The 17,627-nt window shown below is 36.0% G+C and overlaps 1 protein-coding gene and 1 long non-coding RNA gene across 3 annotated transcripts; one reads left to right on the top strand and one right to left on the bottom strand.

Annotated features, from left to right (window-relative positions):
- Nucleotides 1-56: 56 nt before the first annotated feature.
- On the top strand, nucleotides 57-17,388 carry LOC109187988. Its single transcript, XR_002055340.1, has 3 exons — nucleotides 57-1,281; nucleotides 1,984-3,550; nucleotides 17,377-17,388. It is a non-coding gene; the product is annotated as an uncharacterized LOC109187988 (long non-coding RNA).
- On the bottom strand, nucleotides 5,284-9,463 carry LOC109187987 (probable GTP diphosphokinase RSH2, chloroplastic). 2 transcript variants are annotated; one of them, XM_019338440.1, is made up of 7 exons: nucleotides 8,339-9,463; nucleotides 8,067-8,252; nucleotides 7,304-7,764; nucleotides 7,028-7,186; nucleotides 6,588-6,939; nucleotides 6,132-6,366; nucleotides 5,284-5,787 (listed from the first exon to the last, which is right to left on the bottom strand). In XM_019338440.1, exons 1-7 carry the CDS (start codon nucleotides 9,065-9,067, stop codon nucleotides 5,717-5,719), a joined length of 2,193 nt encoding a protein of 730 aa, XP_019193985.1. In that variant the 5' UTR covers nucleotides 9,068-9,463; the 3' UTR covers nucleotides 5,284-5,716. The 2 variants fall into 2 exon arrangements, with proteins under 2 accessions (XP_019193985.1, XP_019193986.1); XM_019338441.1 differs by lacking the exon at nucleotides 5,284-5,787 and having other exon boundaries at nucleotides 5,890-6,366; nucleotides 8,339-9,462.
- Nucleotides 17,389-17,627: the final 239 nt, after the last annotated feature.

Here is a 17,627-nt window from a genome sequence, read left to right as displayed (position 1 = left end):
TCTTCTCTCTCTTTCTCTCTCTCTCTCTCCCCCGCCTTCGTTCCCCCATTTTCTCTATCTTTTACGCCTAAGCCATTTCTGAGAAACGGGGGGATCACGAAGAAAAGGGGAAAGGCAGCAAGCAGAAAGATCCATTTTTTATGATTTTCCGGTATCGGATTTCATATTGTATACGGTATTCTGTGGAAATCACATAGGATGCACGCGGCGCCATGATCCCATTTTCTGACGCGAATGCTTAACCCTAGTCCCTAGTTGTTGCGCGCTGTCACCTTCTGTTCGTTTGCGGAAGAGAGAGATCGACAGTTTGTGGTTCCGTTTGATTGTTTCTCAGGGAGAGATCGGGACGGATTTCTGGAACTAGGTTCTGTTCTGTTACCTTGAAGAAGATTTTCCAACCCTAGTTTGTTGAAGGAGGGTTGGGTTAGGTTTAGGGTGAATCGGAGTCTGATCCAGATGCGAGGCCTCTGGGGATCACGGCCTCACCCCTATTCGTCTTGACATCAAGTGTTTGTTGTATATGGATTCACCATTCCTGACCTCAATCGTTAATAAATTCGGTTTTTTCTTCTTTTTCCTAGCAATCGTCGTTCAGTCGCAGCAAAATGTGAATCCTCCCGGATCACAGTCCCCGCCGCCGCCACCTCCAGTTTCGCCTCCTCCGCCGCCGCCGCCTGTTCAATCTCCGCCACCACCGCCATTGTCTCCTCCTCCTCCACCTCCAATTTCACCTCCCCCACCGCGGCCTCCTCCCCCGCCTACCTCGCCCACCCCACCTCCACCCCCTTCCCCCACCTCCCGTCCGCGAAAATTCTCCCCCCCTCCCCATCACTCCGCCCGGTCTCCCCGAGAGGGCTCACATAAAGGACACAATGCCAAAGGAAAAAGTCATACTTCACATGGAAGGTCAAGCCATTCACCAAAGGAAAAGAAACTGAATTTGGGAAAAAAACTGGGATTGCTATTTGTGGGCATTGCTGCACTTTTGCAGGTGTTTGTGGTAACATTCTTGGTAATCAAGAGGAGACAATTGTTAACCGCTGAGAGCAGATTATAAAGACGTGTGAAAAAAAAAAAAAAGTTCAGATTTTTTTCTTTCTTTCTTTCTGTTTAGTCTCTTTCTTTGGTGGGAGTGTTTTACACTTAACTGGAGTTGTACTGATTGAAATTCTTTAACGAGCGGCTTGGCAATGAGTAAGGATATGAATTGATTCATAACATAACGCCTCGATCCATTGGAGTTTTGGCCTCCACATCTGTTGTTGTCGCTCATGTAAATTGGTAAATCTTCAACAGCTTTCTTTCCCTGTTTGCTCTTACTTACATTTCTCTGTTCAATTTTTGGCTTCCACTTGATTTATGACTAGAATTAGTTTTCCTTATCTTACCAAGCTATCCATTGGGATTGTACTTTGAATATAGTTTTAACATTTATGATAGTGAATGATTTATAGTTTGGCAGCAATATCCTGTTTTTGTTTCATTTACCTATTACAGACTACTTCCATTTATGTCACCAACTCTAAAACTCTACTACTTTTGTGATTTTGGTGGGATATCGTTCATGTGTTCACAAAAATCATTTCTTTTGAATTGAAGGGTTAGCACTGTATTCGCAAGTGGATGAAACCATCATCCATAGACGTTTGTAATTAAACTCCTTACTACCTTAGTGTAGCGTGTTCCATAATGAGTTTTTCCTTGCTATATGACTAAATAGCTTCCCTGTTATTTCATCTCGTTGTGAATCTGGTTCTATGAGTTGTGGAGCGTTTTAAGATTCTGCTCACAGTCTTGTATGGAATTCGAATCTCTCTCTTTAATTAGAGAAGGGTTCATTGGCTTAGTGGAAGTCGTCCTCTTTGTGATAACCAGGGCATGAAATTCAGTTGAGCCCGTTCGCTTATTTTTGCTCCTTGCACGAATTTGTAGTACGTTTATTCCAAGCTTGGGAACTTATGGTTGTGGCTTTTGACATTGTAGGTGAGATAAACAAAGTTGTAGATGAGATCAAATCTGATCTGACTTGGGGGTTGTTTTGGAGAGGAGCAGGAAGACATTTGCCTTTTCGATTGCTTGGTGGGTGAGACATGAAGTCCTAAGTATTTAATGTTGTTGGAGAAGTGTTATCACCAAATCTATATGTAATACCCTACTATATAATATAAGGCAATATATTTGTGTAGCTGATTACATTACATCTACAAGTGAACATGTATGAATGAAAAACTGACCCAAAACCCAGTTTCCCCAGTCCACAGATTCTTTTCCATTTCCAGCTTGCTGTGCATTGAATTTATAGCATTTAACCCCTTTTGGCATCATACTTCTAGCTGTCAACCTTATCTTCTTCTTCCTCTTTTTCCCCTTTCTCCAAAAATCACCCCTCCATGTGCTTCTGCATTCTGGTCCACATAAGGATTAGCTTGTTCGATTGCCCATAGTTGATCGGTTCAGGTCAGACCAATACGTTAGTCTCATTGACAGTTAAATTTGAAATATTGTGATTTCCAGGCCAATAGCCTGACCAACTTGAATGTTTAAATGGCAAACTACACCCAATGACAACAATGAAAGCAATGTGAGAACTATATATATATATATATATATATATATCCGTCTCTCGCAATATCAAACTAGACCCAACCCAATCCACACCAAGGAACAAGTCAAACCATAAAATGGAATCTAAACTCCCATTTCATGGAAGGTTAATAAAGAAAGTGTAAATGAAACATCAAGAACTCCAAAAAAAAAAACAGTAAAGCAATGACCTTAACATATGCCGCCTTATGTCTGTTTTGAAAAAGACTACTAGACTAGTGCTCAAATCCTATTGTTTTGCCACTATAAACATAATAGCAAACCATATTATTAATCATCAAGCTTTAACTCTCTTCATCCTGCAATGACTATTGATCCAGACCCAAATCCCCCCTCCAATGATCAAATACTAGATTGGTTCGGAGATTCTTTATCCTATGATCCATTGTTCCTAGACATTTTGTACGATGAATCTTGGTCCATTCCAAGTCTAGGCCAACAAGATCAGATCATCAACAACAATGATAACTTGCAGTTTATTTGTCCACAATCTGTCATCCAAGAACCAACTGAGCTACCCGTGCAGGCTAACGTGCCTTGTTTCCAAGGCCTAGAGGCGTTGGATTCGTCAAAGAAGCGAAAAGCAGCAGGTGGTGATGGGGAAGGAGGTGTGTAACAAAGGGCTCCGGTTAGGAAACCGGGAAACAAGAAAGTGACGTGGTTTTGAGCCACCACTCCCAAGATGACAGGTCAGAGTTCTTGAGAGGGCTGAGGAGTTTGGGTCCAAAAGGCGTCGTTTTGAGCGAGAACAATGCAGATTGTAGCTGCAGCCATTGCGGGGACTTTGTCAATGGATTCTCCAGGAGGGTGGAGTACTTGTGGAGGTTCCTGGACTCCACAAGCGCGGCGTATAGAGGACGTGAAAATGAAGAAAGAAGGATGATGGAAGGAGAAGCAGCAAAGGCATTGACAAATGTGGGAGAAATGGTGCCAGAGAATGATGAGTGTTGGGTTTGTAGGCCAAGCATTTGCAGAAGATGCAATTTACACAGCGCGGGCGTGGTTAAAGAAGCACCATGAAAGCAAATGGGAGATGAAGGTGGAAGAGAAGGATGATTGTGTTTGTTTATGGTGGAAAGGGCAGCCTGTATCCTTCTGTTCACTGTGGAAGACGAATCTGAATGCATGAAATTTGCCACTAGCTTTTACAGAGTTCATCTTTGTTATCTATCACCTTCCTAGTATAATTTTTGTAGAATTGGATACACATTTCCAAGTCATTGTTACAAAGTTCACTTTTTTAATGAATCTAGTTTAGTTTTTTTTTTTTTTTTTTTCAAGGAATCTTGAATTATCCCCAGTAGTAAGAATGTAAGATTACCTCCAAGAACGTAATAAGATTACTTTGGAATATTTCAAGATAATCCAAACAAGGTGTTGGATCTAAGCCCGGCACGCTTAACCATAGAATTCTTTAACTATGTGGTTATCATATAAGTAGGTGGACATTACCCATTTAACTACAGTCTGATTCTTCCCAAACTTCATCCATATGACCAATTGAACTGTCCATGCAGGCATTCAACCACATCCCCCATGATAAGCCACAGTGTCAGATCTCGAATCTAACGGAAACTAAACTCGGCCAACGCGACACAAGATAATATAATATTATCAAAATCACATTACTGACATAATCTAAGATTACCTGAACCAAACGTTCCTTAGGTATCAAAGAATCATAAAAAGTAAATTAATCTAAATTGTAATTAAGAAGGCCAATTGATAACTTTCACAGAGAATCAAATTTAAAATATTGTAATTATCAAGGCAATTGTCTGATCAATTTGATTAAATTCAAAAATGAATCTTGTTATCTATGCATATAGATACTTAGTTGCTTTACAGCTTCAGAGCAATAACGGCAATATCAGGAAACAGCTAACTCCCATTTGCTTTTTCAAAGGTAATATACTGCTAGAACAAAACATAAACCCAATCAGGTGTCAACATGTTCATTTTGGCAAAGTTAAAATATTAAACTTTCTGGAATTTTCTTAATGGAGCAATCATGGAAACCAGACACTGTGATGATACCTTGCTTCCTTTGAGTCTAAACATCACCTTTATTACCCTTCTTTTTTATCCTTCTCTCCGGCTCTTTCTCCAACGTATGATCCAACTTTTCCTTTTCAAAAGAATTGCACTCCAATCTTAAAAATTCAAGTTATTTTTGTTAAAATTTTGATAAAAGAATTAAATTGAAAGATTCATCTCAATAATCTATAAGTTTTTTAAAGTGTTTGAATATTAGTTTCATAACAAGATTAATTTTATACTGCTTTTAGTATGAATCAAACTCTGCACTCGTGATTGTCAGGTGTGACTTTTTCTTTCTTTTTGTTTTGAATAATATTACATTATTCCCACTTTCTATTTCATTTTTAACTCCTTACTAAGATGTCATCCTTTGATTGATTGATTTAAATAACAAAATAAACTACTATTTTTGTTCATTCATTTTTATTTATCCAATAAAATTTATACAAGTGACAGGAGTTATGCCCCAAAATTTGTACACGCAATATGAGTTATGCCCCATTAATTTTTTTTTTTTTTTTTTTTTTTTTTTTTTTTTGCTTTTTGGGCGGCTGTTAACAGACTTTTGTCATCTAACCCCATGCTTTCCACCTAGATTCCTTTTCCACCTCATCTTTCACCCCTCTATAAATGCCCGTGTTAGTGTCAATACTGTCATCCCTAAGTATCAGCTTTCATTCTTTAGAAACAGTCCAAGAAAACCAACACTTGAATCCTTGATACCTTCAACAATGGCAACCTACGATTCATATGCACACAGCAATTCTTCCCAGAGAGGGGTGGCAATGGTTTTGGCCATGGTTTCTGCAGTGGTGCTTTCTCCATTGTACACGGACCGGGGAAAAGCCGAGACAAGGTGGAGCTCCGGTGGACTAGTGTTACCTGCGGTGCTCGTAGGACTGATAGTTGCCATCAAGACAGCCTCATCCGTCCAGAGCATGACACGGGCATCATCGGTTTTCCTGTCACCGGATTCTTCGTCGGTGTTTAGAATCGGGAGCTCCTCGTGGGGACTTGCAGGGATCTTGATCATGCTCATATGTGTGCTTTCATGGCAGTCTTCTGTGCAGCATTACTTCTGGACATAGAAATGGACGAAGCTCCTCCTCTGTATTCTTCTTTCTAGTTTCAGTTTATACCTTCCTACAAAAGCAATAAAAGCAAAATCTTGTTAACAAGTGATAGCTTCTTGTGCATATATCCTGCTCATCCAACGGCTCACATAAAAACTGGAAAAGCAAAAGATTTAAGAAAGAAAAGCTTCATATACAGTGCATGAATTGAACAAGAACATTCCCAAATCCAGTTAGCATAATAACAGATCTGCTGTTCTGTACAAATAGTTTATGGTTTATATACATGAATATCTGGCTACAACTTCAAATTTTTCAATGAACAAATGTGGGTAAAACAATGAATCCATGGTCAGCTTCTTAAGCCAGCCATGGTTGTGCTAGTCGCTACATTCGGACCTCTGTCATACATACGTTGGATCTCTTCCCTGTATTCTGTTAGGGATTTGTCGGGAATGGCTGGAGTGAGTTCTATCACATCTCCCATTTTCAGCTTGCAGGTGGGATCTATAATTGGACTATGGTTCAACCGTGGCCTTAATTCTTCCTTTACTGGAAATCCATAAGGGATCCATCGAGAACTCCCACGCCCAGCTTTCTCCAACAGGTCCATGACTGTCGAATGTGCAGCAAGCTCTTGTACTGACATCTGCCAAAACAAGAGTTACTTGAAAACATCAGTGCAAAATTACAAGATTAATAGTCTCGACATTTTAGGTTGAGTTCTGTTGAGCATATAGCCATTAATGTGCAATCCAACTATCAGCTTAGGCTTTTAGTTGAGATGGAGCACATGCTTCAATTAGTTCTACTTTGAATGTAGAGATAACGTGTAAGTAACAAAATGTAGTGAAAACATCAAAAGCAAACCTTGTCGTTCTCAATCATGATCACATAAACTGGTCCGTCAGCCCCACACTCGGGTATACAAGAAAACGGGCAATCCTCGGAGTGAGAAGGAAACTTGCATGGTGGCTTGATGGAGTCGGAATGGCTAATGGATGGCTGGTCCTTGCTCATTGCTTCACAATGCCAGGTTATGACCCAACGTGCCCACTCGACCATCTGAAGCACAAAGGAAGAATGTTTGCAATCACCCTCCTTGTATCTCCAATGAGCTGCAAAACCGAACTCTGCTTGCAAGTGCATCTCTTTTGTCCTAATCTGAACTTCAAGCGGTACCATGCCTTCTCGTGTAACTACCGTATGCAGGGATTGATACCTTCAAATTCAACATAAATTAGGATTATAAAGTTTAATATCATAAATTAAAAAAGACACATCTTCACAATAATATATTGCTTAATTACCCATTGAACTTGGGATGCAGAATATAGTCCTTGAACTTTCCAGGAACTTCAGGCCATAGCTGGTGGACAACTGTTGCTGCTTTATAACAATCTTCCTCATTTTCAACAATTATCCTCAAGCCATGAATATCGTGGATTTCATCCATGTTGAGCTTCTTTCTGAACAATACAAGACAGACATTAATACCTCAAATAGAATGATTTAAAGCAACATCTATAATGAATCAATGCATAAATGTCTTTGTTATAAGAATATATAAGAAAGAGATAATATACTTTGACATTTTGCGATGGATGCTGTACAAGCTTTTGTGCCTCCCTGAGAGAGAATGATAAGATATGGATTCATCCTTCAGCGCTCGTTCTAATTTCTCAACAGCAGAAGTAACCATGGCCTCATCAAAGGATGTCACGAGTTTTGAAGTTAGTTCCTTGTGCTGGACAGGATTAAGGTACTTGAAACAAAGATTCTCGAGCTGCTCCTTCCAAGTTGAGATACCTAAACGATTGGCCAGCGGAGCAAATATTTCCAATGTTTCCTTGGCAAACCTTTGCTGCTTGATCATAGGTAGAGAATCCAAGGTCATCATATTATGCAGCCGATCAGCCAACTTTATTAGAACAGCCCTGGCATCTGCCATTGCAAGGAACATTGTATGCAATCGATCAGCCTCAACAATTTTATTTGCGGTGTCATTCTCACGTGCAAGCTTGCTCAAATGACTAAGCTTTGACACCTGAAGAAACCAGAAATTAATATCAAGCAAGTTGCCATTAAATCATAACCAAATAGTCCAATCAGAATAATATGAACAGATATTATATTTACATTATTACACCTATAAGCAATCAAAAGTCACCAACCAATCACAGGTTACGGAATCAATGACCTAACCATCATCAAAATCCTTTTTTTTTTTCTCACAATATAACCTTATAGAGTGTCCACATATCAGTAGATTAAGATATGCATAGGCAAATCACATTCTCAATTATCCAATGTACAGAAACACAGAATTCACAAAGTTAGTCTTCATACCCCTTCAACCAAATCAGCAACCCCAGCTCCAAATGACAAGGAAATATAGTCGTATGTAACGAATGTATCATCAAGTGTGTCATGTAGAAGACCGGCAGCAACGACTGTTGAGTTAGCTCCAATAGTTGCTAGCAAGACGGCAGTCTCCACGCAATGCTGCAAATAAGGATCCCCGCTGGCTCGCATCTGCATACATAAACAATAGCAATTCTTGATATATTCAAAAGGTAAAATCTTGAATCAAAATCCTATACAAAAGCAAGCACACACACCTGGCCTCTATGAGCATTCTCAGCCTCGCAGAAAGCCTTAACCACAAGATCGTCATGAAATATCTTATGCCTTGCTTGTGCATCCAAAAGCAAATCTTTAGCATAAGGCTCAAGCTTCGAATCCCCAAAACCATCGTCTATATTAAACGTGAGTTCATCTAGCAGGCCAGGAGGAGCAGAATCCGAATCCCGCAAATGTAAGTTCACCGGATCGTAGTCCACGCACGAGCCCAGTGCGTGTCTAACGAACCCATTAAACAACCCACCACTTCCCGATCGAGACGAATAGAAATCCCCGCCAATTCTCTTGGAAGGACTTCTAGAACACGCTCCAATCCCACCACTACCATTACTACTCCCCGGACCTTGAAGCACAGTCATAGGGCTGTGATGGCCCTGATCTCGCTTCAACGATGAGCTCAGAGACGAACCCCGAAACGAGCTGCTCAATTCCTCGCCTCTATCATGCCACAACGACCCCAAATCCTCAGTCCCGCTAGAAAAACTGGAGGAAGACGAGGCGTGCTTCACCGACTGCGTGGAGAACAAACACGACAACCCGCCAACGGCAGGCTTCTGCGACGAAGACGTCGTCGTCGACGCCGACGACGACGATCTGCTGTTGAAATCGAAGTCGTGGGAGGCGTGCGAGTTGATCTGACAAGAGTACGGCGTCGAATACACACTGCTCGGCGGGCTCGCGTACAGTGCTATCGTCGGAACCGCCATTGCTTCACCCAACCGAGGATCAGATCAACTTTCACACAAAAATAATCAAAGGCAATCCAATCCCCCAACTGTATCACAACCCAAGGAAACCCTAGATTCTGATGCTTATATGCAGGAAAAAGGAATTGCCAATTCCACGTTTCAAACGTGAAGAAAATTCAGACAAAAGAAAATCACAGCCTGCAAATTCAAAAAGTGAATTGCGGAATAAATAGCCGAATTTGTTCAGATCTGAGAGAATTGTTTGACTTTTTTGAACCTAAAAAAGAGGAAATGAAATTGAAATTCCAAAGCTGATTAATCGGAGTGGAAAAATATTGTTGTAAATTCGACGAATTTTAAAGGGATTTCGTTTCTTCCTTCTTCTGGTCGATAATTATTGCTCTCATATTCTATCAAATTTTACCACGCTAATCTCTCTCGTATTATATCAGCACTTGTTCAAGACCGGCTGAAGCGACTGTGAAATGACGATAATAGCCTCGACAAATACCTGAAATAACGGAAAATGTTCTGGCCAACAAGGACGCGGTTTTGTTCAAGCCAGGGTAACGAGGAAATCCTATTTGACAATTAAAGATATTTTATATTTTATATTATTTATATTTGTGATGTTCTGGTATCAAAATTATAATTTACAAAAAAAATATTGTAATTTATGTTCCTCCATAATAAATCAAATGTCAATATTACTTTTGAATTATTAGTGGTGTAAATATTGTTCACTCAATTTTTAAAACGGTATATATATATTGTCCTCTCGTACTGTACGAGAAGGGCAATATATATACCGTAAGAGCGACATTTATTCTACAGGAAAGATAATATATGTATCGTATTAAAAATTGAAAGACAATATTTACATTACTAATAATTCAGAAATAACATTAACCATTAATATATTAAAAAGAGATATAAATTACAATTTTCTTTTTAAAAATTTATATGTGGACCGACAAAAATACATACCGTGTTAATAGTACAGATTATTAAATGTAAACTTACATTTAGCTGGAGCCAACATATATTAATAAGTTATCTTGTATTGGATTTATTACTTATTTTGATTAAAAAATTTGTACGCAACTCTTATCTTGAATGCGATCTATAAATAAAATAAACCAAATAAAGTAACCAAACAGCGTTTGGATAAGAATAAAGGGTGCTTTGCTGACGAGTGTTTTATCATTATGCATTAAGACAATTGGACGATATTTTTAGTGTGTAATCATTATATAAATAAATCAAAGTTAAGTTGACTTATGCATTGCTTAATTAACATCTTATATATGACAGACTTACATATTACTCAAAGATGTACAGTTAAATTTCATTAATAAAATATTGATAAGAATTAAATTTATAAATTTTATCGAATATTGACAATAATTAAACTCATGACCTTTCAAATATGAGAGTAATATTCTATCCATTTACTCACCTCTTTTGATATCATATATTACTTATATTTGTTTGTTATGGTAACACACACACACACACACACACACACACACACACACACATATATATATATATATATATATATATATATATATATATATATCATTCTTAGCTTATTAATATAATAATAAAGTGAGAATAAAAATAGAGAATGTGATGCTTACACAATGGAACGAACAATGAATAATTTTATAAGTAGATCTGGACTAATATAAAGTAAAGAACGTTACATCATCACTTGCATAATTAATATGCTATAGGAAATAATCAATAATGTATCTGCCCTAAATTGTGTCCAAAATTATACTCCGTATAAGTTGCATTGTTTAAAGTAAAATAATAATAATAATGTTCCCTGACTTCCCTCCACTTTATAGCATTTGTAGATTTAATGTCCATTACAGAAAATATACCTCCACTTTATTGTAGTTCACCCTTAAATGACGTTAACAATATATTTATTATTCATCATGCAAAATATAATAATAATAATAATAATAATAATAATAAATGTTTTGATCACTCATTTATTTTACAATTGTTAATGTAGTTCTTATTTTTCAATTTGAAATAATTTAATTTTCAAATTGTTCAACAGTTCGTCAATTAAATCATTTTGACACTGTTTCGTCATTAAATTGTTATGACTTCGGATTAGCCACCGCCACTAGCTTCTCACCGGAAAAGGGAAGTGATAGAAAAAGACTAAAATGCCCATCCAAAAACGGGGTCATAAGCGGCTTAATGACGAAACAGTACCGGAAAAATTTAATTGACGAAATTTTAAACAATTCAAGGATTAACTTAGTTCAAATTATAAACTAAGAACTACCTTAACAGTTGCGAAATAATTAAAGGACAAAAACATTGGTTTTTTCTAATAAAAAATGTATGTTTCGGATGAAATATGTCTTTAGCTAACAAAGAATCATAAGGATGTAAAACCGTTTAGATTGTTCTGGCTAATTTAAACTAACCTATGAAAAGGCTATAAAAAGATAATCTAGCATAAGTTGTTATGAATAATTCAATCAAGAAAGCTAAGAATTTTAATTTTCATAAAAAGTTAAATTTGAGACTTTGTGATTATCAAAATAACTCTTTGACCAACTTTACTGGATTGGTTGAATTGGAAATCCGATGAGATGAGAAGGGTATTTATGTCAGTCCACATTTGTAAAGAAAAATGGAGAAGGATCAAGCAAAGAACGTACCTACAAGTGGAAGGAGAGGTTTGGATCGTGTCGCGCTTAGGACAAGCGACAAGTGAACACGTGGTCAACAGTGGCAACGTAAGGCAATACCTAAACAAATGTGTGTTCTCCGCTGCTCTGAGCCTCTGACCATTATATTGGATGGTGCGGATCGGATGGCTTCAATTCCATCGGATTGGATTCACATAACCAAAAGATTCTTCTTCTAATTCCGACACGACAAGTGTAGATTCATGGGACCATTCCGAATCCACTAGACCACTCTCATTTCCCCTCCATGCATCTTCTCCGCTAGGCCCAATAAAAATCCACACCCACACAACCACTTGTCCCAAAACATAGTATACAATCAGCTAATTGAGTCTGACTTAATAATCATAAAGTTATAAATTCGACTGTTACTATGAATCTAAATTGAATTGGTATACCTTAATTATTTACTAATTAAAGTCGTTTAATCTGTATATACTTTCAAAAAGTAGTTATAGTAAAAAAAATGCTGATTCGATTAACCATGCCAGGATGGTAGATTATTTAAAGATTCAAATAGATTCATTCCCCAAGGTCCAATCCGCCATCACCGCCGGCTTGTGAATAGGACGTTTAGAAGACTTGTTCATGTGAATAGTGAATTTTGGAACGCCAATTCAATTATAGCCTATTTCTACGCAGCTGCCGGCTACGTTCATACGTTGTTGTTTTCTGCATTTTAGTCGTGGTTCGTTGGTTGAGTCAGAGTTTTACGTTGTTGTTGTCAACGTTGTGCGTTGGCGTACTATATATGCAGATCAAATATAATGCTGTACGTAGTGCCAAATCAGAAACTCGAATTCTAGCCCAGCCCGGCACGTAGCTCAATTATATTGGCCTTTAATTTGTTTTTCTACTCTCATCTCTCACTCTCATTCCAAACTCAACCTAATTATTTGTGCTTTTTACTATAATTTTCTTTTTATTTAATAAGTAAACGTTAATATTGAAAAAAATGAAATATTTGTGTCATCTACGAATGTTGGCTGGGCGGCACGTGGAGGCGTATGGCGATATGGACCAACAGGCAATAACGTAGGACCAATGGTTTGCGAGACGTGCAAGTTAAGCATAAAGATGGATGAACGATGAACTGTAGCAAGCAAAATTGGACAATATAATGATGCATAAATTGATGGGCGTTTTTGCAGGCACCCATAATCAACTTTCTTGTTTAGTGTCGCTCTCTCTTGACGTTAACACCTTTCCAGGTTTTTCCATTTATGTATGCACGTTTTCTCAAGTTTGCGTGCTTATTAGAATTACTTTTGCTCTACTCTTTGTTTTATGAAAATATCCGTAGATCTAAGGATGTTTGAATGTGCATAGGATAAAATTAAATCGTCATCGAGAACATAACTCACAATTATTTTTTTAAAAAAAAATAAACTAGTATAGACAAACCCGCTAGTTAATCGGTTCAATTGATAGGCTAATAGGTTGTCCCTAGTTGGGAATTGAATTTGTGACCTCAAAGTCGGCTCTACTTATCATAATATAATATCTCATAGCAAAATATATTATTTGTATCCAAGCAATTCACTAATATTATTAGGCCAGGTTTATTCCTGCAATATCCTCTCACTTTCTTTTTCCTATATCCATGCAATTCAAACTCATTTTTCAAAAGTCTTTTTTATTTTTTTATAATAAATATTATTTCCTTTTCACAATTATTATCTTATATCAATATGTAAATTAGATTCGAATATTTAAAAATAACATAATTCAAATTACATAAAATTATTTTTGAAAAATACTAAAAAAGTTACAACAATCGAGGTAAAACTTCAAGAATTTCACCTATTTGAAATTAAACATGTCTGTAGATTAACTAAATTGATAATCCCTAATAAACTAATAATTTGATTTAGCTCTGCAAAATACTAGGGTTTTCCACTTTTCCGATAGTTCTAAAAAATAAATAGGATGAATGGTATAGCAATTCCAAGTACTCAACGATAAAACATTCTTCTAAAAAAAAAACGATAAAACATTTAGTACAAAGTTGGTGTAGAGAGATTGGCCCAATCATCAAGCCCGCAATTTGTAGGAAGATTCAACCTTTCCATAGGCCCAAGCATTTTGTGCTCTGTTGGTTCAACACAGGGCCCATGGGCCCTAAGCCCCCAAACTAGCACTATTATTATTATTACTTTAAAAAAAAAATAAAAATTTTAAACCTCTTTTTCCTCTCTCTCCTATAGTCCTATCTCCCACTTGGACCGACAAAAACTCATTAAAAATTTTATCTATTGAAGTTGCCATTCTGGGTGTGCATAATGTGTGTGTGTGTTTTAATTTTTTTTTTTTTTTTTATAATTCATTAATGGGTTTCAAATTTTATTATTTATATATTCATGTAACTTGTAATGACTATTTTGTGGTGTGAAACGATGAATTTACAACTTTGATTTATAAATTTTAAAGTTTTTTAAATTGGAATAAAATATTTCAGTTAACCAAAATAGGTTTTGGTTAAGTTAATTTAAAAATATGAATTTTAGTTTGGTTAATGGTTAAAACATTTTTCAAACTCGATTAATTCGATTCAGTTATTAACTGAATTAACAAAATAAACACCCCTACTAGTGGATGGGAAGTCTCATACAAAACTTACTTCTAGCAGTAAGCAGTGGTTCAATTCTTATCACGAGGGTTTGAGTTTGGGTTGAACTTCTTATGTGTAAAAGTGTACAATTTAGTGTTGAGTCTCGAAAATAAATTAACTCTAAGGATGTAGGACGGATTCATGATGTCTAAAATATAATACCTTGAAGTAAGAAAATCTAAGCTATCAAACAGAAAAAAACCAAAAAAAAAAAAAAAAAGAGGAAAAAACAACACCTAATTAAAGTGTAAAGAGGTTGTGGTAACCACACTTTCCTCGTAACACCTAGTAATTTTGTGCGCAATCTTGACGCTATAAGGTTGAATATTTAGCACTTTCAACTTAGTTCGTCTCAATTTTCACCAACCAAAAAGGGATCAAAGAAACTTTCTTGGCTACAAACTAATAAATTATATACAGATTTGGTGGTTAAAACAACATATATATGATGATGATTAGAAAGATTTGCCGAGTTTGAACGCAGCACACGCTACAACCTTGTGCTCAGCAATTCCTATGTTTGACAATTAAAGATGACATCAAAGTTTAAAGTAATTAATTGCCAAACATCCTAGCTAACTAGGGAAATAATAGTAGATATTTCTGAAATACCACATTAAAATTTGACCCAATTAATAATACATTGCTACATTAAATTTGTCCTGAAAAGGGTGACCAAGTAGGTAGAACATACTTCTTGTACTAGAAAGTTATGAGTTTAATTATTGCTAATACTTTCTTGGAGTCTCGGTTGAGCTATTACACAAGAACGAATGTTGACGTAGTATTATAGGATATCTAATCCTATCTCATCTATTTGAATCTTCCATGTATATTTTTCTCCCATTTAGTGGATGGACTTGAAATAGTTCTTATTAAGAAAATTTGATTTCAATTTTGATAAAACATAATATGTGTGTTGTGATGTTTTGGACCGGTTGATGTTGATGTGACATGTAAACTTGTGGATTGGGATTTTAGTGAATTTAGAATATGCAAAATTTTCAAATTAAACCAACCAAAGCTCTCATTTCAAATTTGGATGATTAGGTTTTGACACAGTAATAACTTTTATTTTTGTGCATAGATTTTCAAAGTAATTAATTATTAGATAAAAAGATGACACAATATCTAAAATTTTCTCTTGGTTGATACTATATATTGTTGTTTTGTTGTGCTATCAATCTTTTCATTGTTTTTTTTTTTCCCCTTGTTGCATTGAGAAAAGGACAAAAAGTTGTAGAAATTACAAAATTTATGATCATCTAAAATTTATTGTAATTGTGTGTTCACATATATAAAAGGTTTAGTTTTTAATAATAAGTAATAATAATACCAGTTGCATTCTTCGTTACAAATTGAAAGCTTTCGTGATTGAATAATATTAGAATATGAAAAAAAAAACATAATTCAATATGAAATGGAGAAATTAAGAAGAGAAAAGAAAAAGTCTTGAGTGGAATATGACAAGTGAAGCTAAGGTATTTTATTTTATCTTTACTCTATGATAAATTATATAGTTAATTTCATTTTTTTTATCTTGAATTTATAAGTGACAGTCCAGTCCCTTAGCTTTTCAAAAAGTATTTTTCTTTGGTCTTAGTATTATTGTGGCATGATTATTTTGACCCTCTATCAACAAAACAGTTTAAATGACGTTAGATATAGAGACATTTCGGTTTTTAATTATGAATTTTTTCAAAAAAAAAATAAAAATAAAAAATATAACGGGTCAATACACTTTATATTAAAAATATTGAAATGTCCTTGTATTTAACGACATTTCAATGATTTTGTTGATAGAGGACAAAAAATGATCATGACACACTAATACTATGACTAAAGGGGATGTTCTAATAAAAAATGACAAAAAGTAAACTATCACCTATAATTCTAGGACACAAAATGAAATTAACTCTAAATTATATGTGTTCTTACTTTTACTTGCTACTTTATACATCGAGTTTAATTTAGAGGATGTTAGCAAGTATTAAATTTTTAATGAATCATTGCTCTATTAACTTGGACTATATCCTAAACCCCATGAATCCGCTACACAAACCCCATGCTCATGATGAGATAAATCTAGTTTCGAGACGCAACACTGAATTATACACTTATACGTACTCATAAAGAGCTCAATCCAACCCCAAACCCTAATGTTTCTTGTAGGATCAAACTAGGGATGGCAATGGGTCGGGTGTGGGTCGGGGAGGGCTACATCCATCACCCGACCCACCTTATATTTTCTCCACCCACCCCCACCTCCAACCCGCATCGGGTGGACTTTTTCAGAACCCACCCCCACCCCCACCGGGTGCGGGTGCCCACTACGGGTACCCACCACTTATCATCTTATTATGTTTTTTAAAAAATAATATTTAAATTATTTACACATAATAAAAAAATAAAATTCATTAGTGATACTAAAACATAAATAATTGAAATATTTAAATATAATAACTAAATTGTTAATTTTTTAAAATAAAATTAGTAGTTTTGATATAAAAAATAGTAAAAAGATACACGAAGTTATATAAACTTTTATAAATAACTACATACTAGTACTTATTTTACTATTATATATATATACACACGCATATGGTGGGTCGGGTGGGGTTCTAGGCGGGTCTTGTACATAGAACCCGAATCCAACCCGACCCACCGCGGGTTTGATTTTTTAAGACCCACCCCCGACCCACCACCCACCATCACCCAAAAAAACTCGATCCATGCGAGGTGGATTCGGGTGGATATTCACGGGTCGGATTGAAATTGCCATCCCTAGATCAAACTCTCATCTTGCCACTGAAAATAAGTCTTAAATGAGACTTCTTATTCAATCACTAGACAAATATTATGGGGATCGTAACAACATATTATCAATAATATTATTGAGTATTACTTTTTCATTTTTTCTTTCATAGTGTGCACTAGATAATCTCCATTCATATGTAATAGCCTGTAAAATAAAATTTAGAAGAAAAAAAAAGATAAAGAGAAATAAATTGCATTAGAAATAATTTATGCGAATAGGAATATGGTTTGACACTTGAGTGGTTCATGCCGGTTGCCGTAGGAATGGGTGAATTTCCAAGAAAGCAGGCGGCGAGTCAATGCCAATCAAATGAAGAGAATATATTGTAAATATAATTGAAAATAATTCATTAAATTAAAGTTGGTAGGTATTGACGGAGGTTTATTTCAGATTGGCAACACCACATTTTCCCTACATAATTATTAC

The sequence above is a fragment of the Ipomoea nil genome, unplaced genomic scaffold, assembly GCF_001879475.1.
Source record: "Ipomoea nil cultivar Tokyo-kokei standard unplaced genomic scaffold, Asagao_1.1 scaffold1421, whole genome shotgun sequence".
NCBI lineage: Eukaryota > Viridiplantae > Streptophyta > Magnoliopsida > Solanales > Convolvulaceae > Ipomoea > Ipomoea nil.
This window is presented reverse-complemented; position numbering and strand designations above follow the sequence as displayed.